The 26160-nt window shown below is 35.6% G+C and overlaps 1 protein-coding gene across 1 annotated transcript in view; it reads left to right on the top strand.

Annotated features, from left to right (window-relative positions):
* The window catches only part of dennd1b (DENN/MADD domain containing 1B), a 96054-nt gene that overhangs the window by 26655 nt on the left and 43239 nt on the right, over positions 1-26160 (top strand). Inside the window, exons 6-10 of the mRNA XM_042334972.1 lie at positions 2189-2258; positions 4322-4402; positions 10267-10320; positions 13078-13188; positions 23398-23498. Of these exons, the coding sequence (XP_042190906.1) occupies positions 2189-2258; positions 4322-4402; positions 10267-10320; positions 13078-13188; positions 23398-23498 (417 nt within the window). The remainder of the gene's footprint in view (positions 1-2188; positions 2259-4321; positions 4403-10266; positions 10321-13077; positions 13189-23397; positions 23499-26160) is intronic.

Here is a 26160-nt window from a genome sequence, read left to right as displayed (position 1 = left end):
TTTGTAGTATGCCATTTCCATCTGAGTCTCGATATTAACTGCACATTCACATACTAACTTATTCACATACTAACTCATCATATATATGGTAGAAGAGGATACATTGCAAAGTAATGTCATCTCATGTATGCGTGTGTGGCCTATGCTGGGATCTGCGCTAATGCAACTGATACACGGTTAAGGTACAGTTTAGAAATGCATTATTGTTTTCCTTTTCCTTTGTTTTTCCTTTAATATTACCATAACAGAATAAATTATTTAGGGAAACCAACACTGTCAGAAATGTAGCAGCTTCTTTTTAAAAAAATCTAGAATTGGCCATATTTATTCTTGTATCTGAGTAGCTCCACCTTGGTGTGCAGTGAAGTCGGTGTTCCCTTGGAGACGTATCGCTTTGATCAAAGGCTTCCTGCCATCTCACTCCAGGTTTTTGGTTACACAACACCAATACAAATGTTATTCTGGTATGAAACCCACACCCAAAAGATGAGTTTTTATGCTGATACAAAGCAGTTACAATACAAGATTTGCTCCAGAATGAAGTTCATGGGCATTTGATTTATAGAGAAGCGTGGATATCAAAACACAAAAAGAGAGAAGTTGCTTTTTCAGTTTGAAATTTATTCAACCAGAGTTTATAAAAGACTCTTTAAGTATATATTGCAGCCCTAAATTTGTTTAGAGTCATAGATTTGCAGCTGAAATATCTTGCTCATCTTATTATGTTAATATATAGAGGGAACAAAAAGTCAAATGTCAGGATTTTTCCTCCAAAGAAAAGTAACCTGAGGATTTTAGTATATACACGAGGCAAATAAACTGGTGTGCTCTGTTGTTACAGTGCAACATATATGCAGTCTGAATGCTCTTAATGCCTGCTTTCACCTCTTTGTCTCTTTCCCCCACACTCGATCAGCTTTATCACATTCCTGGACCAAGCTTTACTGATCTGTTAAAAACTGGCAATAGATCAGCATATTTTTATCTCTGTTCAAAACTAATTGCAGTTTCTGATTTTTTTAAAAAAATACAAACAAATGTAGGAGTTTTTTTTGTACAGAACCTCTTCCTCTTTTGAAAAGAAGAAATTTATGAGATACAAGATATTCAGGCCAACAAAGACTAGCCACAGAGTGGGAATGCCCTCCCTAAAATACTGGCTGTTTTAAGCTTATTGAACAAAAGTTATGGTACATAAATTTGACAGTTACATCTAATTTTAAAAATGTTACAACCATTAGGTCTTGTTTTTACAGTAGGGGAGAATCGAATAAAGACGGTGTGGTAGATAAATTCTGACAGCCTAACATGACATTGAAATGCGAGACCATATTTATATAGCATTTTTGAAGGAGCGGGGAAAAAATGAAGGATCATAAGCCTTGAAACATAAATCTAATTGGTTGATTCAATGTCAAAATGGGAATCTGAAGGAACAAAGGAGTAACCTAATTTCTAGAATAATGGTGCACAGTTACTGAATATAACTAAATATAGTCATGCATGATATTTAATGAGTTTCAATACATAAAGCAGATGAAAATACATTTCGCACTGTCAGTTCTGAATAAGGAAAATGCAGTGGACTGAAAAAAGTAATCTGGTATGACATGAAGTGTGGGTTGTGCTTATCCAATAGATATCGAATTGAGTGAAGATTATGTAATTCTTTTATTGCAGGGTATTAAGATATAATTAAAATAACTATGGAACTAAGAAAGTTGTACATAATTATCTTAAATGAGGTGAAAATACCTGAAATGTACTTTGAATAAGTGTGTGATAATTTATTTTGACTTTTTTTTGCAACATGCTTTGTCTTAAATCTATTTTGCCGGAATTACTCATATGGTATTATTAAAAACACAAGACAACAAGGAAAAGATGTGTGTATACAACCGAGTGCCATTTTGCATGGTAGTTGGTCGATAAAATCCATACCAGTGTTAAAATGGGGACAGTCAGCAGTTCTGTATTCACTGTGCATGTGTCTCAAAAGCTGACCAACATACATTAGGAACCAGCTGGTTTTCTGTCTGCATTTTGTATATTTTGGTAAATGTAAGGGCTCAAACCCAAAATGTGCTATAAGCAAATTATGGCCTAACAAAGTGAGTTCTAATTGGGTTCTACTGAATATGTGGGTTCTCCTGTATATTAACACATGAATAAATGTTTCTTTTTTCAGTTATTTGCCTTGGTTTGAAGTGTACTACAAGCTTTTGAATACCTTGGGTGATCTTCTAATGAAGGAACAGGTGAAATCTTTTACAATCTTTTACAAGAAACAATATGTTTCAATTTTCCTGTTGACCAGCTTGTTATATTTAACAATAATCCAGCAATCAGATTGTTTTTGGCTATCTACCACAACAACTTGGACTTCCGTAACACATTCAGATAGAACATTTCAAAGCACTTAACAAAATTGGAGATAGTTGGGGTGGGGGTGTGGTTGGGGAGGGATGTAGCAGAATGTAGCCAAAGAGGTTTTTGGACAGGTTTTGAAAACAAGTTGGAGGGATGTATTGGTAGAGTTCCAGAGACTGTGACTAAAGTGGCTCATAAATTGCCCACAAATGGTGGAGGAGTGGAGGGGTGCAAAGAAGCATGAAGCAGGTGTGAGTTGGACGAGTGGAGGAGGTGAGCAGGGGACAACAGGATAGAGAGATAGGATGGGGTAAGGACAAGGAGGTATATGAAGGTACAAATGAGGATCTTAAAGCCAATCTGCCGTGGAATGGGGAATCAGTACAGCCTACTGAGGAAGTGAGTGATGGCCTCACTAGAGCCTTGTGCAGAAGAAGTTGTATGTTGCAGAATTCTGGATGATTTGTAGTTTGTGGAATGTAGATCAGGGAAGACCAGTGAGCCAACCATTCAAGGCAACAAAGGCATGGATGAGGGTTTTGGCTGCATTGGGGCACGTTTGGGATGGGTGATATTTCAGTGATAGTCAGGGAATGGATCAAAAGCTTAGAGAGTTTTTGCACTGGCACCATGAGCTGTAGTGAGAAAAGTTCAAACAGTCTGTGAAGAATGGCTTCAGGTTTGTTGACATTTTGTTGGAGAAAGTTGAGGCTAAATCTGAAAGGGCTCCTCATTTTAATAAGACATTAATGTGAAGTCAGGTATGTAAAATTATACCTACAGCTTCTAAAAGCTGGGAGAAATTTCAAAGCCAGGTTAACAGATCATAAAAATCTGTATGAAGGTGACTTGTGCACTGGATTTTACCCTAATTAACTCCCCCATGCACTAGTAATGTAAATTATGACTGAATAAAATTTGCACACAAATGTGTTTCATAAGGCAGATGAAACTGTTCTCACACACCTTTTCCCATTAAATGCTCATGCAATAACTTTTAAATAATTGAGAATATTAAGCAATTTTGAGTGTATAGGAGTCTAAATATATATAAATGTATACTATATAATGTATATTGTACATAATGTATTTATATTTTTGATGCTGTTATTAATTTAGGTTCCATCTGCCTTGTGCTACAGGTGGACATTAACGAACACTGCTGTGTTGTTGCTATTTCAAAGAAACGTGGAGTCTTACTCCCAAGTTATCCTGTCTTACATTCCTCTCCACATCCAAATTTACCCTTCAATCCAAACTAATTTGCTGCTCATCTCATTGTTGTTCGTGGGATGTTGCTGGCCCAGATTGACAACTGAGTTTGGCTGATTTCTATTGTTATTGTTATAACACAGTAATTCACTAATCTTCAGTTGCTAGGTAATATTGACCATTTAAAAATATTAAAGAAATGTTGAATTATGGCTCTATTGTTTATTGGCATTTATTTTAAACTGACATAATTTTAGAGATAATTTTTAACTCATTTATTGCCTACCTACATTAATTTACTTTTGAGTTGCTGAAGCTATATCCACTAAGATTAACGTTTGAGTAAAATCAACCTAACTTTAAGAGAAAATATTAAAGTTTATAACCTTAACCTTTTATTTCAATATCTCCTCCAATATGCACGACTGTGTATGCAAAATGCTTCATGAAAATAATTCTCCCTTTCTATTACTGCCTTGTTTATGATTGAGAGCAAAACAGAAGAGCTTTCAACTTGTCCCTGTTTATTAATTTGGGGATTGAAGGTTATGTAAATTAAACTTGTATTTCTATTAAAAATAACATTCTGAAGGGCAAATCACCTTGCAGATTCGATGGTAATAAAGACTATTTAACTAAGCAGTTGCATTTTTGACTCCTCTTTATTTCTGTTGTCCAGATTAGTCCAATTCTCAACATAGCTTCTCATGTCTGTGAATGCATTCTATTTATTTCACAGGAAAATGACTTGAATGATGTTTTAAAAGCTCTGTACAAGCATCCTCTACCAAAGCCAAACACTCCTGTTAATCTTAGTCCGGTAGGTTCTTTTGTCTTTTTTTTAAACGCACTATTTGACATGTATTTCTGCATGTTTTGACATAGGTGTTGTATTTTCATGACTTCTTTCAAAAAACGAATATGTTGTCATTAATCCGTTCCATAAGTGTAAAAACATAACACAAGTATTTCATTCGGGACTGGTGGTTTAATACAGAATTTCATCAAGTGTATATTCATAGCATGTAAGATTTGTGTTAAATACACTACGCCATGTTATTAGGCAATTCTTTATAATGTGTCGTGCACACAGCCAGCTATTCTGGAAAGTAAAATGGCAATAGTCCATGAATCCATAAAGACTCCTTTATGTTTTCCCTTTTATGTAGCTACATGTCAAAAATTAATGTAGGATCAGATCAATCATAATTTTAATAAGTTTAATGGGAAATCATCCCATGAAGTGCATACATTCAGTGTGTGCTAAACGTATCATCAAATGGTTCCATCAACCGGCAGGTTTTCAATTCTGAAGCTTTCAGTTAATTGCTGTTTTTATCTGAGGGATTATTTTATAAACTGGTTTATTATGCACACTTGAGTAACACTTTTATTTTTGTAAATAATTCAGACTTTCTTTTGTTCCATAAATTGTTTCAAAACAATGTTTTCATCTCAAGTAAAATGTAAGCTAGTGTAAGTATTTGTTAGGGCTGCATAATGTATAAGAGGTAAATAAGGAAAATCTGATCCGAATAGATATTTTCTTTTTGAAAAGAACAATTTTTTTTTAACATCTCTCCTCCCATGCAAACTTCTGCTCTTTCCATTTGGTTTATACGCTTGTAGTTGATGATCAATATTGTATGGTAAAGTAACCCTTATTTTTCTGTGGATGTTTTGCAGTACTGTTTTTCTTTGTACTTCAGAAAGTGGCATATTTAATTCAATGTGCTGCTCTAATCACTGCTTCCCTAATGAGCTCAACTGCAGTCAAATTTTAAAATGTTCCTTTTTTTGACAGACAAATCATTGGGATTAAAGAGACTACCGTATTCCCCTTTTGGGATTGGAATCCTGAGAATCCAGCCAAGTTCTGTCCTCTGTTTTGCATATCTCAGCCCTGTGTTAACATGTTTTGGATAAATTTACAATCAACTATCAAACATGTTTTTTTTAAAGAGTTACTGAAAGGGACTGCTTTGTTACAAACTCTTCTTACTATCTATGGCTTACGTTTTTACAAAATAACATCATAAATACCTTTTCAGGATTATGTGAATTGAATATGTAATGGAGGAGGATGGCTGTGATCCAATCCATGAACGGTTTAGTTGTGGATTGAGAGTAAAAGAAAGGGAATAATCTGATGTAAATGAGAATTACAGACATAGAAATGAAAGCATTGAAATTTAATCAGATATGTACATCAAAATTATTGATTTTAATTATGTTTCATTTGATTTGAAGAGAAGGATCTTTAAAATTACAATTTTCCAATGAAATGTTGACATTATCAAAAAAAAGCTTCTCTGCTCACACTGCTAAACTATATTTCCTGACTGAGAGGACAAGAACATGCTTTGTTCTGTGGCCTCTGGCAATGCTATTCTGTAATTGTTTTGTAGGAAGTACACAAAAAATGAACGGGTTGACTTGCTCATATTTCTGCTCTGTTTAGTACCTTCCGTGAAATTGCATGATATTATAATCTACTTCCTCCCAATGTTTGATCATTGTGGAAAATCTAGAAAAAAACAGGGTAATTCCTTCTTTGCAGGGTTTCAGGTGGGAACCATCAGGTTCCTATAGTTGAAGAAAGATTCATTGAAGTGAGCAGATCCTTGGGGGAAATGTATTGGGCGATATAAAAATTGCAGCCTAGGAACTAAAACATTCTTATGTTGAAGTCTCAACTGGGAGATAGAAATGAGCACTCTTATATTGACTACCATTCACACTTCGACTTCCCTTAGGACTTTAGTGGTCTCAGCTGGGTTGTTTGAAGGAAAGGAAAACTGAGGAAGGAGGAAAGATGTTTTCATTTTGCTGGAGAGTTTCTTCTGATAACTTAATCGAGGAGAAACGTTGATGATCTGTGAGAGGCTCAAGTGCTAGATTGGGCTAATTCTTGGTAAAAATAAATTGAGGGAATGTTAAAAAAATTATAGTTGTATAATATTTTGTATTGCACATTATTACAGTATTATTTTTTAATCAAACCTTTAGTTGTATTGCATTTTATTTTTATTTAAATAAATCGAATTGATTATATAGCTTGGATTCAGAAAATTATTAGAAGCGTATTTATTTTTCAATAATTGTGCTAAATAACAGAACGTCCAAACTAAATATCATTGATTTATATAAACCACAAAGCCCAAAGTCACATCATGTGGTAGAAATGGGTCTGAAAATTAACTTGGCAATCTTCAAGTTTTTGACAGACACAAAGAACCGAACGGCTGCCTTCGGTATCATAAATTTCTATAATTCTAAAATGAAACTGCTGAACCTTTTCTCAGTAAGAACCTCCAGGTTTGCTTTACAAGTAGATAGCTGCAAAATCAGTCAAATCAGGTTATGAAAGTTAGGAAACTTCAGACCAAAATATCTTCTCAAAGTGATTATTGGGCAATAAGGTTTGATAACTCGATCAAGTCATGCTTTTATAGAAATTTTAGTGCATTGTTGGTTAATGGAAGCCTGGTTCATGGTAATGTGTGCAATGGAAGCATTTGCTCAAGCTTAAACATACCCTGCACTTTTTAAAAAAAAATTAATTGGGAATGATCAGGATTTAAGGAGTTTTCTTATTTTTAAAAATAATTATCCTATTACAGACAAGTAAAACTAAATGGTATTGTGCCTATAGCTCTATCCAAAATTGAAAGTATTTATTTTGAATGTTGCTGCTTGCCTTTCATTGAATAAATTCAAGAAGCCTGAGTCTTTCCATATAGTTTTAAGAAAAAATATTCTTAACCTACGATATTTAAATGTTTTAAAGAAGCTCTGCCAAATTGTAATGTTCTTGAGCAGGCTGAAATTTGCAAAAGGAAGGACTTCCAAATTGCTGTATGTATAACACAAAATAAATTATCTTTTGAAAAAATCTACCTTTTGAAAGTCCTACTTCAGTTCTCTAGATGTTCTCTTTTTTTCAATCCAGAATTGGTTGCTGGCTAATTTTGCTGCAATTCTTTCTTGTTTTTCTTCATTAAGCCTCCCAATTTTTTAAAATATGTAATTAAATAATCATAAGAATATAAGAATTTGCTTGGCGAAATAAAACCAAGGTCCATCCAGTTTACCTAATCATTCCTTGTTGTCCAGTCCTTCCATTCCCTTAATCATTTTGGTTGCCCTCCTCTGTATCCTCTTAATCGCTGCAATATACTTTTTATATAGCGGTGACCAGAACTGCACACAGTATTCTAAATGCAGTCGCATCATTACCACCTTTTTTTAAAACAGAGTAACTGGAATGAATTTTCCAGTTGAAATCCAAATGAATTTCTGTGTAATTTTCTGGCAGAAATGCTTAAAATAATAAGCCTTTACAATTTTGTAAGCTAAATTTTAAATGTTAAATGTGCAGCCAGAAGTAAAATGCCACAGCAGTGATCTTGAATTAAATGCTAGGTGTGTGGGTTGAATGCACTGACAGATTTTATAACTCAGAATTGGTGTTGAAACAACATGCAAAAATGTTTTGGTTCAAGTCTGATGCACGTGCTTTTGACACTTGAAGTTTTATAATCTATTGATGATTTTAATGATATGAATGAAGTATGGTGTTGAAATGCTGAAAGTAAATGAGCTGTAATATATTGGTACATGATCAGATCCATCATTTCTGTTAAACCTTTTGCCTCTAGCACTGTAGCAACTTTTAAATCTAACATGCAAATGTTGTTCCAAAACCAGTGTCTTCAGGAACAAAATGGCTTGCCTTTCCCTTTTAGTGATCAATTTATCAGAACATCATTGGTTAATATAACAAATTGCTTTATTTTCAGCTTCAACAGGAACCATTATTCCTAACCGGCTCAATACTTTTGGTGGACACAATGAAGAACTCACAAAATTCGTTACACCAGTGTCTTCCTACTCTGATACTATTTTGTCAATTTTCCCTGAAATATTCCCCCGGGTTGTTGTACTTGTGAATATTAAATATTTCAGTGTTTTCCCTGAAAAACAATGGACCCCTTCAATTCATATCCTGAGGTAGATGTCCATGCTGGGTTCCATGGGTACTCGCACATCTTGGTACTTTACTTAAGTTCTCTGGGATGCTACAAGTTGTTGTTGTTAAGTGATCATGTGTGAGCCTAGACCATAAACATCAGCAGACTATTCAAACTTGGGGAGCATCACACCTGAGCGCAATAACACTACATTTATTTGTGTAATGGGAAATTTTGGATGGCTGTGACACCAATTGTTTCCCGTCTGAAATTTTTTTTAAGTGACTGCTATGGCGCCTTTGCGCTTGTTTTACTCTTCCCTAATTGTCTTAAGTTATTTTTTCCAATCAAATGACAGAAAAGAATCAAATGATGGAAGGAATCAAATAATAATAATAATCCTTGCATTTGATATAGCACTTTTCACGTCTTCTAGATGTCAAATGATTTCTGAAAGGATAAATTGAGGTTGTGTAGCTGAATATAAATTGTTTCTTTGTGTGACATTTTTTAGATTGTCATTGGTGTTTAACTGTCTGCATTATTTCTCCATCTTCATTGGTTTATAATAACAACAACTTGTATTTATATAGCACGCTTCACACGGGATAACGTCCCGGGGCACTTGACAGTGGTGGAGCCAGGGGGAGAGGGAGGGGTGAGGTGACTGTAAACACATCTAAAAGGAAGGTCTTTAGGCGGGATTTTAAGGTGGCAAAGGAGAGGGCAAGGCGGAGGGATTGAGGGAGAGAGTTTTAAGGCATAGTGACTGAAGCCATGGCTACCAATGGTAGAGCGGAGGGAATGAGGGATAAACGGGAGGCCGAAGCCAGCCGAGTGAAGGCAACGGGTATTATTGCAGTAATGGAGGGGGTTTCTCACTGATGATTTGAAATGGGACAGAGAGAGAATTGCCTCCAAAGTGCTATCTGACAACTGTTATCAGAGTTCATGTCACCAAAAATCCATAAAACCTGTCATGGACCTGGAGATGTATTTTTCAGTGCAACTTAATGGTCATCTGTCACAGGGAAATGATAGGGTCATATTGAAGGCTTATATCTTATTCCTGTGGTCATTGTCCTTGCTATACAATTAGTTCTAACAATGAAAATAGCTTGCATAACTAACATTTTAACAATATTTGATGAGTTCAATAAAGTTTAAAAAATATTTGTGTATTTAAAATCTGATAATACTTCCTTTTTTGCAAATGTTTAACTCCTTTTTCCTCTGATCGTGTTACAATTGGATGAGTGCTGGTGTCACTCTAATATTTTGCACAAGTGACCATTTCCATGTCTGAGCTTAGACGATGAATAGTGGGCTATCACATTCTGTGGCAGTATGGGAAGCTATTTTTAATATAGGGTTTTATTGAACAAAATAGTCTTGGGGGCAAAAAAGTTATGGGTGCAATTATTTGCATATCTGTTTGATATTCCTCTCCATTTTCAGTCTGAAATTTAATGCACCTTTTGTGGATTGTACTTAATCTCTTGATCATATCAATTTAGGCAACTATTAATATAGATTTGAAGAAATTACTTTTATCAGACTTTTTCCAAGATCATTTTTTAATAGGTTAATAAACACTCAATTAAAGCACAGTCTTTTCCTATATACTATATAGAATTTTTATGATGTTTAATGAAACTTGGAGCGATATTCTCAATTGTTTTGTTAAAACTCATTGTTTTACATGGTACAGAACACGTACTTCATTACCCCAGATACAAGTGGACTGCCTACAATACCTGAAAGTGTAAGTACAATAGAAACCCGGTTTGTGGTCACTTCAGTAATCCAGCCACCTCACAATTGCAGGCACATTTTCATAGTCTTTCATTGTCGATCTTAAAAGATAAATTGTCGGCTTCAGTAAACTGGGCACCTCACTATGCAGGACATTGGTCATTGATTCCTTTTGCTATAGCACCCTCCTCTGCTTCAAACGCGGTACAAACAACCCCCTCCGCTACTAACCTGTACACAGTGTGCTAGACCTCGGGCTTCTCGCGCTGTTTCCTCGTTGCTGCCACTGCGGCTCCGGTCGCGCATGAGTGGCACAGGGAGTGTTGGGATTGCAGAAGCAGTGCAAGCGGAAAATCGACTTTGCCCGGTGCCCGCGGCCTAACCTGAGCTTCTGCGGCCAATTCTTGGTAAGTGCTGTAAATATGCCACCACGGAAGGCGTTGTCCTTAACGTGAGAAAATGGACTTAATCAAAGACAGTGAGGGCAAAAGTCATAGACAGTTAACTGTGATCTATGGCATTGGCAGAACACAAGTTGGATGCATTCTCAAAAGATAGACGGAATATATTAAATAATAATCTTTGCATTTGATATCGCGTTTTTCACGTCCTCTAGATGTCGCAAAGCACTTCACAGAATATACTGTAAAGTGATTTGACTGTATATTTGTGGGCGAAACGCAGCAGCCAATTGCTCACAGCAGTGTCCCACAAACAGTCATGGATTGAGTGCCAAATTATCGTTTTTTTTGAGGGATTGTTATCCCCGGAAAAGCAATCCGCCAATTGACTAACAACTGGGTTTCTACTTACTGCTAGGTAAACAGAGGCGTGTGGAGTAAGGCAACTTGCCCAAAATTTTGCCCTGCTGGGAATGGAACCCAGATCTCTCGCTTGCGAGGCGAGTGCCCCAACCACTGAGCTACAGGACTCCACAATGTGACAATGCCTTTATTTTAATGAGATTGCAAAGTATGGTTGGTGAATGTTCATCACCCTTTCCCATTAGCAATGCCCTTAACATTACATCAGTGACCAGAATCAATGACCTGTTTCAGTAATCAGGTCACCTCACTAAGTAGGTCACTTTTGCCCAGTCCCTTGAGTGACCGGATAAGTGAGATTCTACTGTACTCTGGACAGTTCAGCATAACCTTTCCTTTTCAAATTTTAAAAAAACTTATTTTTATTGTTATTTTGTACGGATGAATACTTGAATGAGGATGAATTGAGGTTGGATGAAAAAAAATATGAATACAGAATTTTTACTGATAGTACTTTGATCCTGAAATGTGTGTTGCTTGTGATAACCATATTTTTCATCTATATTGTAAGAAGTGTTTAGTGTCTTTCAACTATAACCAGTGTGTAACAAACGTTGGTTAAAATGTATATATAATTGCACACAATCATTTATTTTTCATCTTCCAAAAATGACATAAATATAAAAGTAAAGCAACCAGAATTGGGAGTTCTCAATTCTTCAACTGGAATCTTATAAAGTTAGCAGCTACCTAGCAGCCAGTCACTAATTGTATACAAAAAGTGGGTATAGCAATATACAAAAAAAGTAATACATTGTCACAGGTGCATTAAGAAGAAGTTGCACTCTTGCTGTTTCCAAGCAACGTCCTCATTCCTGCACACCGGAGTACATTATTTCACTTGGTTGCTCCTCTTGGCCATCCCATAGGCTTCCCTTTTTCAAGGAAACCTGGATTGTCACATTGTGCAATGATGTTCCTTCAGGCCAGTGAAGAGAATGTTTGCTGTGCCTGCACTTCGAGTTCTCCATGAGTGTCCTTCCCCCACCCAACCCTTCACTACCCCCAACTATTATTGTTCCCAAAACCAACTGGCCCACTTGCTTATGCTCTTCATGGCCAGAATGGTCACCTGTTAGTCTGGTCATCTGGACTCTTGGACCGCAGACACTCAGCCTTCACTCCGATCAGGGGTATACACAGCCTGACGCACACATGTTATACTTCAAAAACTCATCACTATTGATTACACAGCCACTATTCACTTATTGAAGTGAATGCTGGCAGAAATGTGGAAGTTTACTTGGTTTTATCCAGGTAGCATGAGGTAAGTGTGCCATTCAGCAATATGTTACATGACGAATGTAGGATTAGGGAATGTGGAAGGCAGAACGATAGAGATGGAGAGAGAGAATCGGCACAGTGTGGAACTATTAGTGACATTTGCTAGGTTTTAAATAAACTTTCTTTCCATCATTGAATATTACTGCACTGTACTTAACCTTGCTGTAGGGGTGTCTGGCTTCTGCATTGAATCATACCCAGGGGGAGGGCAATTGTAAGAGAAATTAATGGCTGGTTTTAATGGTGCTGTGGATTTGCAGCCTCTCAATTCATACGCTTATATGATTAAACTAGTTGCCACCTGCTGTAACTACTTTGCACATTTTGATACGGTAAAACTATGAACTTTTTGTGTTATCGCTCTATAAATTAAAATTATACATATAGCAAGCTTATTCACAGCTGTGTGTAAAGATACTAACATTAAGAAGAAAAAGTCAGAGAATTAGTCTTTATTTTCAATTAGGCCATGTAAGACATAAGAGACTCATATAATAATCCTTGCATTTGGTATAGCGGTATAGAGCCTCACTCATTCCCGTAGAAGAGAAGTACAAAATTGGAACGCCCTTTGCTGTATTAAAACTGTTTCAAAAATGTTGAATTGAACCAGAATCTTATCATATGTTTAGCATTGATGCTTTATTTTTGCATTACAGAGAAATCTGACTGAATATTTTGTCGCAGTGGATGTCAACAACATGTTACAACTGTATGCCAGTATGCTGCACGAGCGACGCATTATTGTTACCTCCAGTAAGCTTAGCACTGTAAGTACTTTTACAGTCTTTTGGAAAGAGGGACTTTTACATATCAGCTTTTTCCCCAAAGAATTGTAAATATAATGCATCTATTATTCTTGCTAGACAATGTCAAGGCACTGTGTGAAAGATGGCTTTGACTACTTTTGTGTGCACCAAAGTTCAAGCTATACAAAAACTGCTTAGTTATATTCAGTTGGATTAATTATTGCTGGTCATAAGGAGATGAGAGGTTTTTGACTTTACAGAGCTCATTTAACTGTCTTGAAGCTAATGCTGGAAATTCTTTAGGGCCTTTGTGTTCTTTATTACTTACTTTAGGCTTACATTGCCAAGGCTACTTGAAAGAAAGCAAGATACCGTTATAATAGTGGTTACCTAAAACTGGTGATAACTTGATTAATTTCTGCTACTGAGTAGTAAGTTTGGACATTATTGCAATGGCACTATTTCAGAATAAGGTTGTCAATGCTTTGTGATTGAAGAGGCACTATTTCTGTCCAGTGTTTCAGGCTTTTCACTGACAAATCCTGGAATAAAGTATTTTGGTGTCCTATTAACAGTTCTTGTAGGTAATACAGTAGCTGCCAGTGCCAATTAACAGATGAACCATATTTCACCATTATTCTGTGCAGTTAAGGGGGCTCAACTCCAAATGCAGCATGTAATTGTACTGCTATAAAGTAACAGGTTATTATGCACAAATTATAAAACAAAATGAAATCATCTGTCATTGTAGATGTGTGACTTAGTTAGCTTGATCCCAACTAGCCCAGAGAGCCTGTTGATAAAAGGGTTCTTAAAGCCACAGTGTCATTCTGATTAAAGTGATAATGCAGGAATTGGTGGGATTAATTTAAATCAGGTTACATCCTGAGCTAAAAGTTTAAATTATGATTGGAACAGCCTCATTGACAAGAATTTGAGATTCACAGCATAGAGGCTCTCTTCGTATTTTGTTTTGTTTGTAGTTTCTTATTGTATAAAACAAGATTGTTTGTGGATCCTTTGATTGATGATGTGGCTCGCCGTGAATCTGGACCCTGAGCTGCCTTAAATTGGTAGCCACTATCTCTTGATATTTCTCCAGCATCCAAGCTTGACATTCCCAGAGAGACTTTGTACGTATTAAATGTTTAAACATTTCATGCAGAGTTTATTTTGGAAGGTATATATTCTCTTTACAGTATATTCCGTGAAGCACTTTGAGACGTCTAGAAGATGTGATAAGGCACTATATCAAATACAAGGATTATTATATTATAGATACTTCAGAGCTGGTTTGGTTAGAACTAATACTGTAAAGCTGCTTGTTTCTCGGATTCTGCATGGTTTACATTGTGAGCCAAAATCCAAAGCATCAGGAAAAGCATGGAAACAAACTTGTATATCCTAAGAAAGGATGCCACTGTCTAAACTGCATTGCTGGCTTGACAGATCAGGTTGACAGCTCAGCCCCCGCGCCCCCACTGACAAAAAAAAATCGGTTGACACTCTATTGGAGTGTAGTGGATAGCTATATTGCTAAAATTAACGTATTCAGTTAGCACAATATTTTGCAACCCCCACCCCAGAAATATTTTTGACATACTTAGAATTCTAAGAATTAATGCAGTGAAAAGAGGTGTTGAAACAAATGTTACAAGCTGTCTATGTAAAGTATGTGTTGCCAGGTGATACGTAAATTATCTTTAAAAATGGTTGAAGCCAATTTGAAATTGGTTAAAAATATAGTTTTCTGTGTTCTATACTTTCTCACACTTGTAAGCCATTTTCAGTTGGGAATTATTTTTGCAGACTGTTCTGTGAATTCATGCTTGTATAATTTAGTGTTTTTGCTGATAATGATCATTCCTTATATTTTGTAAGTTGAGTAGGAGTGCTTTGTTTGGTGATTCATTTTGTAGCCCAGCTGGTGAAGCTCAAAGAATGTTTTGTCAGTGGATTTGCATTGCAGCCAAAGCAGTGGCTATGACACAGAAATGAAAATTGGCTATTTAGCAATTCTGCTGGAAAAAAAGCATTTAAAAATTAGGAACCTTGGGAAAAGACTGCTGTGCCAAACATGACCTGTCTCTCACGTTTTTGAGGCTTTTTTCCTTGCTGCTGCATTTCCCTCTTTACCCACCCTTTAAATTCTGTTGCACAAGGAACAGCAACCACCGTAATCTTTAAAGTTGGCTCTGTTTGAAGTATTTATCACCATTCATGCGGACCAAAATGTGATGTCATCCCGTGGTTATCTGTCTTGTAACAGTTGGTATCATAGATGATGAAAACCTGAACACTTCAAGGTCTGTGCTCAAACTTTTCTTGTGGGAGGTTAAAGAAAAATACTTAACCAGTAGAATGTTTAAATTTATAGTTTTATACATTCTTTGAAAAAAAAACTCTATTTTTTTCTGAGTGGAGGCAAGTGCTGTTCAGTTTGTAGATTTACAGTCTTCATTCTGCCTGTGAATGTAGACACTTGCCAGAGGTAATAAATGTTTATTTAATCAGGTCTGCAATTTCTAATTTACTGAAATAACTTCAACCTGCTGGGCAGCAGTGAAACAGTTTGCCCTCTTGTACGAGAGGGTATATGCTAAATTTATATTTAGTGTTCATATACCTGCACTGAATGAATAAGTTCCTGACTGAAGCAACCTTAATTTCTTTTAAAATGAATTGGACAAATACTTGAATAATAATAGTGGGGGAAAAGAAAGGGGGAATGGGTTTAGAGGAGGGAGCTCCAGTTGAGGATTGAGATTCAGCACAGATGTGATGGGTCCAATGGTCTTCATTTGTCCTGTACATTTTCTATAAGTCAGTGAAGACTGTAAAAAAAGCTGAATTTTTTAAAAAAAGTTTTCTACATTTCTTTGTTGATATTGCAGGACTTTAAAAATTATGCATAACGTATGACCAAAAATAAATTAGTATGCTGGTATTACAACAAATTCTGTATGTTATATTTATTATACCATATCTTCATTCATTAATTGTTCTGAGGGTTAATTATATTTAGCAGATTTTAGATGGAAAAGAATAATTGTGCATAATTACTAATTCCCAAATAAACAAGCTGCAAAAGATCTGGCCTGTCTGACTGAACCAGAATAATAACCATCTGCATTTGTGAATATTTGATTTGACTTACATTGTTCTCTCTTGACCTTATTAATAATACCAAGATGTGGTCCTTACACTCTTAAACTAAATTTATTGAAAAGTCCGGTACAGTTGAAAGGACTTAACTATGTGACTGAGAGCCAAGCTATGAGTTCACACCATTTCTTCTCTTCTATTGTCCAGCCTGGACCAAACTACTGCTAGGAACCTTTAAATTAATTTTGTTTCTTAAATACCTAGAGTTTTGAAACATTTTGCGAGTAGATACTGGAAGGGTCTCAGTTTTATTTCTCCTCCTCAAATCCATATTTGAGATGCACAGGGTGCTGCAGAACCATTATGCAATATAGTTTTTTTTAGTTAAAACTACACTGTTTCTAGCCAATATTATCATTAAGTTGGAGGTCAGATACCTCTTGATCTGATTTGTATTTGATGTTTTTTATTGTCACAGTTGACTGAAAAAAACACCCTCTTTGTTAAAGTTTGTTCTGCTACCTCAGATTTGCTCCTTTTAGGTAAATAAGGTGTTGAAATTGATTTGAAGCAATGTTATTTAGGGGAGAAGACTGCAGCATGGTTGCACAATTTTAATGATTGATTTTATATTTTTTAGTTGAGGATAAGTATAATTTTGCTCAAATTTTCAGCCAAGCAGAATTGTATTTAAAGTTGGCAATTGCTAAAATGTACATTTAGATTGGTGATTGTTTTTAAAGATGGGTAATGACACAATGAAAATTGTAGCTTTGCTGTCATGATTGTGATAAGTTTGTCAGAAATCTCATGGCTACATGGTGGGGAGGCTCATGGTTAAACTGCCAATCTCAACGTGAGAGCCAAATACATAGCGAGGCTCTGACCCTTACTTGCATATTAGCTTACAGGTGCATCCTGCTGGTTGTAGCAGAATCTACATTCTAATGTGCTGTGACTGAAACCTGAATTACAATTTCCTGAAATTCACAGCACTGGCCATGCAAGTGCTTGCATACTGGCTGTAACCCCATTATCTGAGAGCAGTGATGCTGTGAATTTTGTGTAGTTTCAGGCAAAAAGAAAAAATATTCCACTTATTTTTGGTTATTGTTCAAAATTATCGTATAGAACAGCCTGGGTGGAAATTGGGGCATGTGCCAATTTTTTAAAAAATTGCCCAACCCCCCCCACCCTTTCACCAACATACACACATTATTTCCCCCTTATATCTTGTCCACGTGTTGTTGACCGTTGGTAAAATTGCATTTTGGGCAATGGTGAGATGATTCATGATCCTTAACTGAAGTAACAGGGGCAGAAAGTTGATTTTATGTATGCAGCATTCAGGCTTTAGCTCCGTATGAACATGATGTGGAAGGTGCCTTGAACATCAAGCTATACTCATATTTATTCAAGGCCAAGGAATAAATCATGATTTTACAACAGTGCATAAGCTGACTTATTGCTGTTTTGTGACAATAGGTAAGGAGTATCACAGTTTAAAGCCATGTCATCAGTTTTCAAGTCAGTCAGCCATGCAGGCTTGTCATATGCCTGTATAATTGTACCACACCAGGCTTTCTTTAACTAGTCAGCTGGGGCTGTGCATTTCGTCTAGGAGACTTTGGCTGGCCTGCAGCTGACAGGAGGCTTCTCATCATCCTGTCAGACGTATGCTAACCAGAGTATATCATTTGCAACTTACAGTGGCACCCAGGAAGGTTGTTTATACATGGACCTGCTGTCAAGATGTGTGTGGTTTGTAAGTCCAGCGTTGTATACAGGGCATCATTTTCACAGAGCAGAAGCGCTGGCAAAACAAACTCAGTTAAAAGCTCTTCACCTTGTTCATCAATCTCTTTTTGCCACTTTTGTATGGATTCTCAAACCCTCCTCCTTGTTTATAAATAAATCATGACCATTTTCTTGGCCTTGAGGCCTTGTTGAAATAATTGGAGTCAGTTGCATGAGTTTTCTGAGCCATTACTTCATAGCACTGGCTGCTGAAAGGTTGTTTCCTTAGGGACGAGACAGCAGCTTGTTTGCAGTGTCCGTGTGGCCTCTGAAGCCGGTTGGTTGTGTCAGGCTGCTGCACAGTTCCATTGGGTCAGGAACCGACTGCGCATTGTGTTCTAATGATTTCTAGTGGGACTAAAGGAGAATAACTGCAACTAAACAATGCCTCTTAGGTTATTATGATAAAAGGTATCTGGATTGTAAGCACAAATAATAAAATTTTGTTAAGTTAATATTATCAATAGCTGCTTCTCAATACAAGTTTTCAAAATCTAGTCATTGCCATAGTAATGTTATTTATTTGCCACAGCAGTGTTAATTGTAGGTTCTGTTTTTAGCAATGTTTTAATAACAAAGTAAGGCGGAAATATGTCATTTCTTGGGTACCTCACGATGGTCTTATTTTTTTCAGAACAATGTTGTGCATTATCCAATGTAATTGTTAAACATGTTATTCCTAGAACTTGTAAATATCATGAACAGGTAATAAAAATAATTCCCTTCACCAGGAAGAAGAAGGAAGTTTATTTTTCTTGTCCCTACGGAGCTTGTGAGTTACTAGTCCTTCGCACTTATGAAATAAACTCTGTTCTTACTAACATAGCAAGTTATTTAGTGCCTGTATTTATTGCCCGAAATGATATTTAACATGTCAAAAATATTTCCCTCCAAAGTAGGTTTTATAATTTCAATCAAAAGTGAAGGTACTGTGTCCTTTGGCATATGTATCCTTATGATGTGTAAATAACAATCCAGCAGCTATTTTTAAAATAGCAATGTTTTTAATCAGATTCTCCCTGTAAGTGAACAGAATTTTTTTTCTAACAAAAGGCCAATGATAGATAACATGAAAAAGTGAAAAAGCAGGAAACAATCTAGTAATTTTTAAGGTATTAAAAGAATTTTAAAAATAGAAGCAGTATATAGCGTTGAAGGGGAATTCTTCAACTATATTTCTGCAAATCAAAGAGCCAGTAGTTTACAACCATTGTTTCTATATTTATTAAAGAAAGCCATAAAAACAGAATGGATATAATCTGACTGGATTTGAATAGTGTGCTGTGGATATGATGTCTTTAATAAAGATCTATTTAAATAAGTCTGTAGTATGTTTCTGTTCACTATTATATGCAAAAGTTAGAGTAACCCTAGTTCTTGGGTATAATCTCAATGCAGATGGTACAATTGGGTAATTCATTTAAGAAGTAAACCAAGTGATATTGATCTGTAGGTCCTGTACTGGATAACACAATTCTAGCATTATAAATTCTGATTTAGTGATTGTCTTGGACTTGAGCTAGATAATCATTTGGACTGAGAAAATACTGTATCTTTAATGAAATGACTTAAATTGGTATTGTGCTCATTTTTATAGTTTGGGAGAAGCAGCGATAGTAAAGAATCATAATGCAAATTGTGAAGTATTTGGTTTTATATTGCCTGGAGCTTAGTGACTGCATACATTGCATTTGGGATAAATGTAATTAAATTGAGGCAGAACTTTTGGCAAGTGGTTGAAGCATATTGCATATAGCAAAAAATCTAATTTAAAAGATGTTTTTAAGCTGCTAACGTATGAATTTCTCAGACCAACTCTATCCTTTAAGGTATAAGTATGGTCATGGAAGGCGTCTTCTGATCCAGCAGTCACTGTACATTGGTGCTCCAAGGTTACCCAAGACAGCCACAAAAGCTCAGAACATGAATATGCATTCAGGGATATAGTGATTCATAACATTAAAGGAAACTGGAAAAATTGTGAGCATGATTAAAGGGTGTCAGTTGACAGAGGTGGAGAAAGAAAGGGATTTGGGAGTGTGATTGAGCAGTTACTGAAAGTTTCTAGTCACTGAAACTTTTACTGAACGTTTCTAGAAACCATGAAACTATGTTGCCTCAATGCCATTAGATTCTTAAAGAAGTTATTATAACCTTCAATTTATTCTCATGTTATCCATACTGTAGATTAGTGGTGAGGCCACATTTTGGATTCCTGTGTGCTGTTTTTATAGCTTTACCTTCAAATGGATATTGAGGAGTGATGAATATTTTTAAAGATTTTTAAAAACTAAGGAATTAAGGGACATGGGGATAGGGCAGGTAAATGGAATTAGGTTAGAAGATCAGCCATGATCTTATTAAATGGCGGGGCAGGCTCGAGGGGCTGGATGGCCTACTCCTGCTCCTATTTCTTATGTTCTTAATATGATTTCCAGATTTAAAGCAGTAAGGAAGAAATGCCAGCAAGGCTGTATTTTTTATATATTGGGGAACAATCACACTTGATTTGGAGCAGAGGCATAGAACTAGATTCGTGTAAAATAACTTAATACACCTCAAAGGTGTAGACTAAAGGTTAGAAGGATCTCCATTCTGAGACCATTAAATATGCAGAAAACACTCCAAAAAAAGTAGTCAAAGCTCCCCTAGCACTTCAATGGAGTGTTAGCCTCATATATGAGCTCAAAGTCCTGATGTGAACTTTCTAATATACGAACAACATTCCCCCAGGAGTTGAGCAGATAAAGTAGAGTCCATCAAAGGGTAGGTTTTCCATTGTGTGTGGAACAAATGGGCTTTTCAGTTGCATACTTTGTCATATTCATAATGAGTTCTCTGTCTGCTTAGCACATGGGCTTTTATTGAGTTGTCCTCTGTTGGTACTGGCAAAGGAGGATGTGAAATAAACTAGCATACAACACTGAGCTATTTCAGCAAGTTAGGTTCAGAATTTTATCCCATAGGTGTCATTTTCTCCATTGCCTGCAGGCTTGCTGAAGGAAGTTGTAGTTCTCACTAAGTGGTATCAGAGGATAATAGAACAGAAGGCTATAGTCATCTGAATGAGTCCACAATGACTAAAACCCTTTATCTCTCAAATTCATTTGGTTGAGTCTCTAGCAGTTGTAACAAAACACTGCTTTAAACTACATATTGACTAACGTTTTATGGATTTTGGAGTTAAAAATATTACTTGAGGGCCTATAGAACTAAGCTCTTGTGTATGATAAAATGGTTACCTTTCAGCTTAATGTTACATAATACTCAGTTATTTTGGTATACTTGGGAGAGTTTTATAATTCTGGAACCACAAAAGATCTATTTGTGTAGTTTGCTGTCTTGCATTAAAATAAGTTTGGTTGGTTGAAGAATAATCGTGAAGTTCCAAAAATAAGTTTTAATTGTTGCTTAATAAAGGCTTTAGAGAGCAGTCACCCACTGAAGGAACCTTATTGCCTGCTGCAGAGCTCACCAAAATGGCCAAATCATTCCTATATTTTAATAGCTTTATCCGCAAGTATATTAAAATTCGAAAACAGTCAAGTCAATACTGTTTTTGGCTTGAATTACAGCTGTAGAACATTTTAATCATTAAGCTATTTATTCCTATAATACTTACAAGAATTCAAGTTTTTGAGAGTATGACGTATATAATTTATATTATATAGACGTTGAAAAAAACATGTGCAGTTTTAAAGTTTGTGTATTTTGAGGAGAGTAATTGATAGATTTTTTTTAGTTTATTATCCAGACATAACTTTTTGTGCTGGTTATGCAAAAATAGTAGATATATATCCTTATTGAGGAATGCCTTTATTTCATCATTAAAATGACTTGTTGGAATATCTGACAGGTTATGGGTTAATATAATATTCTTAAAAATAACTCACTAATTTAGTTAGCCTGAGATATTCTTGCTGCTGTATTGATTAATTGATTATGACCATGATCTAAAGAAATTGAAGGAGATGCTACAATTCTTTTATTAATATAGGACAGTCGAAGATGGTTTGTTGGTACTAAGCAGGAATAAAATGTTTTGCAAAGCTGAGTGTCATTATTAGTCAGGGAGGATCTAATACGTAAACGGTAAATGACAATATCAAAAGTGTAACTTGGCAATTGATACCAGCACCCAGATAAAAATGAACAGGTATAAAGAGTCAGAGTTGTTTAAACCAGTACGCAAGGTTACAGGAAATTGTGCTCATTGAATAGTATTTAAATTTTCTAGAAGTAACTTGTTCAAACCATGTGCAAATCAAAAGGGAAGGTTGATTCTGTACAAGTACTGTTATGAAGGTAATCATGACTGTTGCTTGACACCAGTAACACAAGAAGGAGCAGATGCTATATTAGATTTAGTGTTCTGCAGTCTACCAGAATGGATCAGAAATTTGGAAGTGGATGAAGGACAGTAGTCAGTAAACGGTTAGATCTGATACAATAGTAAAGGCTAAATTGATGATGAATAATAGAGAGCCATGATTTTGGGAATGCATTGCTTCCTTCTGGTTTAATTTTCCATCAGTCAGAAGTCAATAAGCTTCAACTTTTCAAAAAATTAAGAATAAGGTACAGCAATGTGGATTTTGGGTTTGCACAATTCTACATGCTGGGTGTAATAATAAAACATCAATGGAAAATGTTTAGAATCTCTGGATACAGAAAATGTTTGGTAAGGTGTGCATATGTTGTCTGGTATCTTTGAAAATTATTTTGTTTTTATTTCAGCAGGAGGATGGTTTTTTCCCTATATTTCCATTTTGTTCGTGTGTTGCAAATAATCAATCATTGGTTTGTTTTTGTGTAATATTCTCTATTGCAACTTAATAGCAAATAAAAGTTGGCTGTAGAGCATTGGCTGTAGATGAAAAGCCAGAGTATATTTATACTTTCAACTGTACAGCTGTTTAGCTCGGGCAGTTGCTGGTCAATAGTGACATTCCATGTGTCAGTGAACAAATTCTCCTGATACCTAAAGCTGCAGTTCACACATCACCATAGCTCCAACTGTCGAACATTTCAATCCCTCAGTGTTTTTTCAGCCTCGAGACTCTCCTGGCTGGCTCATGTTTCATTCTTGGCAATTTGCCCTAATGATATCCCTCAGGAGCCTTCAGACCCTGTTCTTTTCCATATTTAATCATGTTATTTTAATCCTGAAGATGAGCAAATTGTAGCATTGTTGTGACCTTTTCTGTGGTTTACAGTCTAGGTGTTTAATATATAGATTTAAATGTGATTAATAGTTTTTATCATTTTACTGTGGCTTAATCAATTGATTTTGGAAAATATATTAATGTTATGCTTTCTGTCTTCCAGTTAACTGCTTGTGTTCATGCCTCAGCTGCCATGCTTTATCCGATGTTTTGGCAGCATATTTACATCCCAGTGCTCCCTCCCCACCTGCTGGACTATTGCTGGTAAGGCCACTAATTTTCATACTCTACCTTGGAGATCTTGCAAAATTTACCAAGACTCCTTTAAAAGTCTGTACAAAACCTGATGTCGGTATCTTAACATGAGCTATAATCACCTTGTGATTCTGAGGGTCAGCATCAGGGCTCCTTTGAGCACTCAGTTATTCTGGATGACCATTTGCAATGTTTTGAGGTTCTGCCAATGTTTTATTCCCATTTTCTTTAATAAGAGGAAGGAATTGTGGTATGAACAATTCACCTAAGAAAACTTTTATCTTAATTTGAAAGCCTAATGTAAATTCATTCATTGATATTTGTACAGTATCAGCTGAATATTTTATTGTCATTTACACAATGAGATGAAAGTGGTTCTTGATGTGACAACTGACCAATATGGGATCATTTGGCAGAGTTCTGAATTCACTGGATCAATTGGTTGCTTTAATTGGAGAAAAGTGAAGTACTTTATATAAGTCTTCAGATCTGAATATAAGTTCTATGAAAATCTACATTTGCAAATTAGCTGAAATAATTATTCATTTGCTCCAGGGACATTTATCAATCCTGATGGTGCATCTATAGCTTGAGAATCGTTTGCGTGTGTGAAATCTTACTTAACTGTTGTGTATTCTTGAAAAATTCCAGGAATGCCAATAAAATGCACAAACCAGATTTGAAAGCTGCTGTCCACTCAAAAGAGCGATTGGAATGCACCATTCTTCCCTCTTTTCAATCCCTCCATTGGTTCGAGCCAACTTTCTTCATCAATCACTCCTGAATAATAATATTTCTGTTTTGAAATGAGTTGTTATCTGTTCAAAGGCTATTATTGATCTTTAAATACAATTCATTGGATCATGTTTACATGAAATATAAATGAATTTAAGTTTTTTTAATATAAGAATTAACCCCAGAAACACTGGTTCAAAACCAATAAAATTCAGTGCAACAGTAAGAGCTTTAACAGGGTGGGTAAATAGTTTGCTCTTTTTAGGCACGAGTAAAGGTTCTACCAAGCGAGAATTTTCAGACATATTAGATTTTTAGTGGTTGGAGGAGGAATGAAGGGAGGAAGTTGTTTACCTAAGATTTTGGTTGTGTATTTTATTTGACATATGCCTTATTTTATTAGGAGAGCTACTGATACTCATAAGAGCTATTTATTTACAACTAAAGTAAATAAAATGAGGGAAATTTGAGATAACTTCTTTTGAAGTGCAAATACTTTGTGATCTCAATACAGAAATTGCAGAATTCCCAATTCATCTTATTTTAGGTAAAATATTTGTGACTGCTCTCAAAATGTTCTCAATGATGGGCTGGCTACCAGTCCTCAAATCGAAGCTATGTTAATCTTATGATGTTGGAATTGTGAATTAGGATATCCGTGAAGGAATGCTTGAGATGCTAAATACAAATTTAAAAAATTCTAGACATACTAATAATCAGAATTTATCTGTGAAGATTCATCAGTGTTTAGAAATCTGCTACCCTGCAGATGATATTAGAATTATATGTTCACACCAAAAATGTTGTGTGCTAATTTGGTAATCTATTTTAAATGCATTTTGAAGCTAGATTTTACACTGAATTTATCCCTGTGCAAAATGTAAATGGTTTATGTAAACAGTGTGTGTTTATCACCTCGAGTGCAGTCAAAGTGACACTTTTGCTATCTGCTTTTAACTGCAGATCTTAGTGATTTGAATTGGATAGTTAGTTTTGCTATGTGTCGTGCAGCAAATACGTCAGAATGTAATTGGGTATTAACTTACCTAATACAGTGGAGGGTGGTAGGAGAGGGAATGCTGTGCAAATGCTGACAGAAATTAGATTTAATTCAATTTATTTTGGGTTAATAGACCCAAACTGAATATAACGCACCAACAAGGTATAGTCGTGTGGTAATATGGTTTATCGAGTAATTTATGGAACGGATTTTAAATTTAGAATATGCAATACACAAATGTTAGCTGAACTAAGTTATTTATTTTGAACAAGTATTGCATATTTAAATAAACAGTTGGGCTTCTTAATTGCATTGTAAATGTATTTATAGTAAGCATTTCGATCGAACAAATATTTCATGAAGGGTGGTATCCCCAAAGTCAGAACCTAAAACTATTAAACTGCATATATAAATACATACCTGAAGTTATTGTATTTAAATTGCAGAGTACATTGAGAAGGATATGTTAATCTTCAAAACGTTGAGGCACAGTGCAGTGTTTGGGGATTATATTTCTGGCAGGGATTATTTTACTATTTACCCAAATGAAGCGACTGCTGACTATTCAAATATTGAGATTTAACAGTTATTGGCTGGAGACTGCATCATATGCACTTCCAAACGTGGGTGTACAGTGCAGGGAAGAAACAGTGGAATCATTCATAAAAATCCAGTTTAGCTTCTATGGAACATTTTTAATTGAAGATGTGGTACTGAAAAGAATGTTGTCATTTGATAAGGTCCATTTATACTCAGTTAGAGAAGTAATTGCAACATCACCTTCTTATTAAAACATTGCATACACCTTTTTGTGCTTGAAATGTCTGTCCTTTCACTTGGTCAAATGATTATTGTTTCTGATGCTGGACAGTTATTCATGGAAAAAAAACTATTATAACATATGAAACTGGATGACAAAGTGAGTTTGTCATCTAG

The sequence above is a fragment of the Callorhinchus milii genome, unplaced genomic scaffold, assembly GCF_018977255.1.
Source record: "Callorhinchus milii isolate IMCB2004 unplaced genomic scaffold, IMCB_Cmil_1.0 Scaffold5, whole genome shotgun sequence".
NCBI classification, from domain to species: Eukaryota; Metazoa; Chordata; class Chondrichthyes; order Chimaeriformes; family Callorhinchidae; genus Callorhinchus; species Callorhinchus milii.
This window is presented reverse-complemented; position numbering and strand designations above follow the sequence as displayed.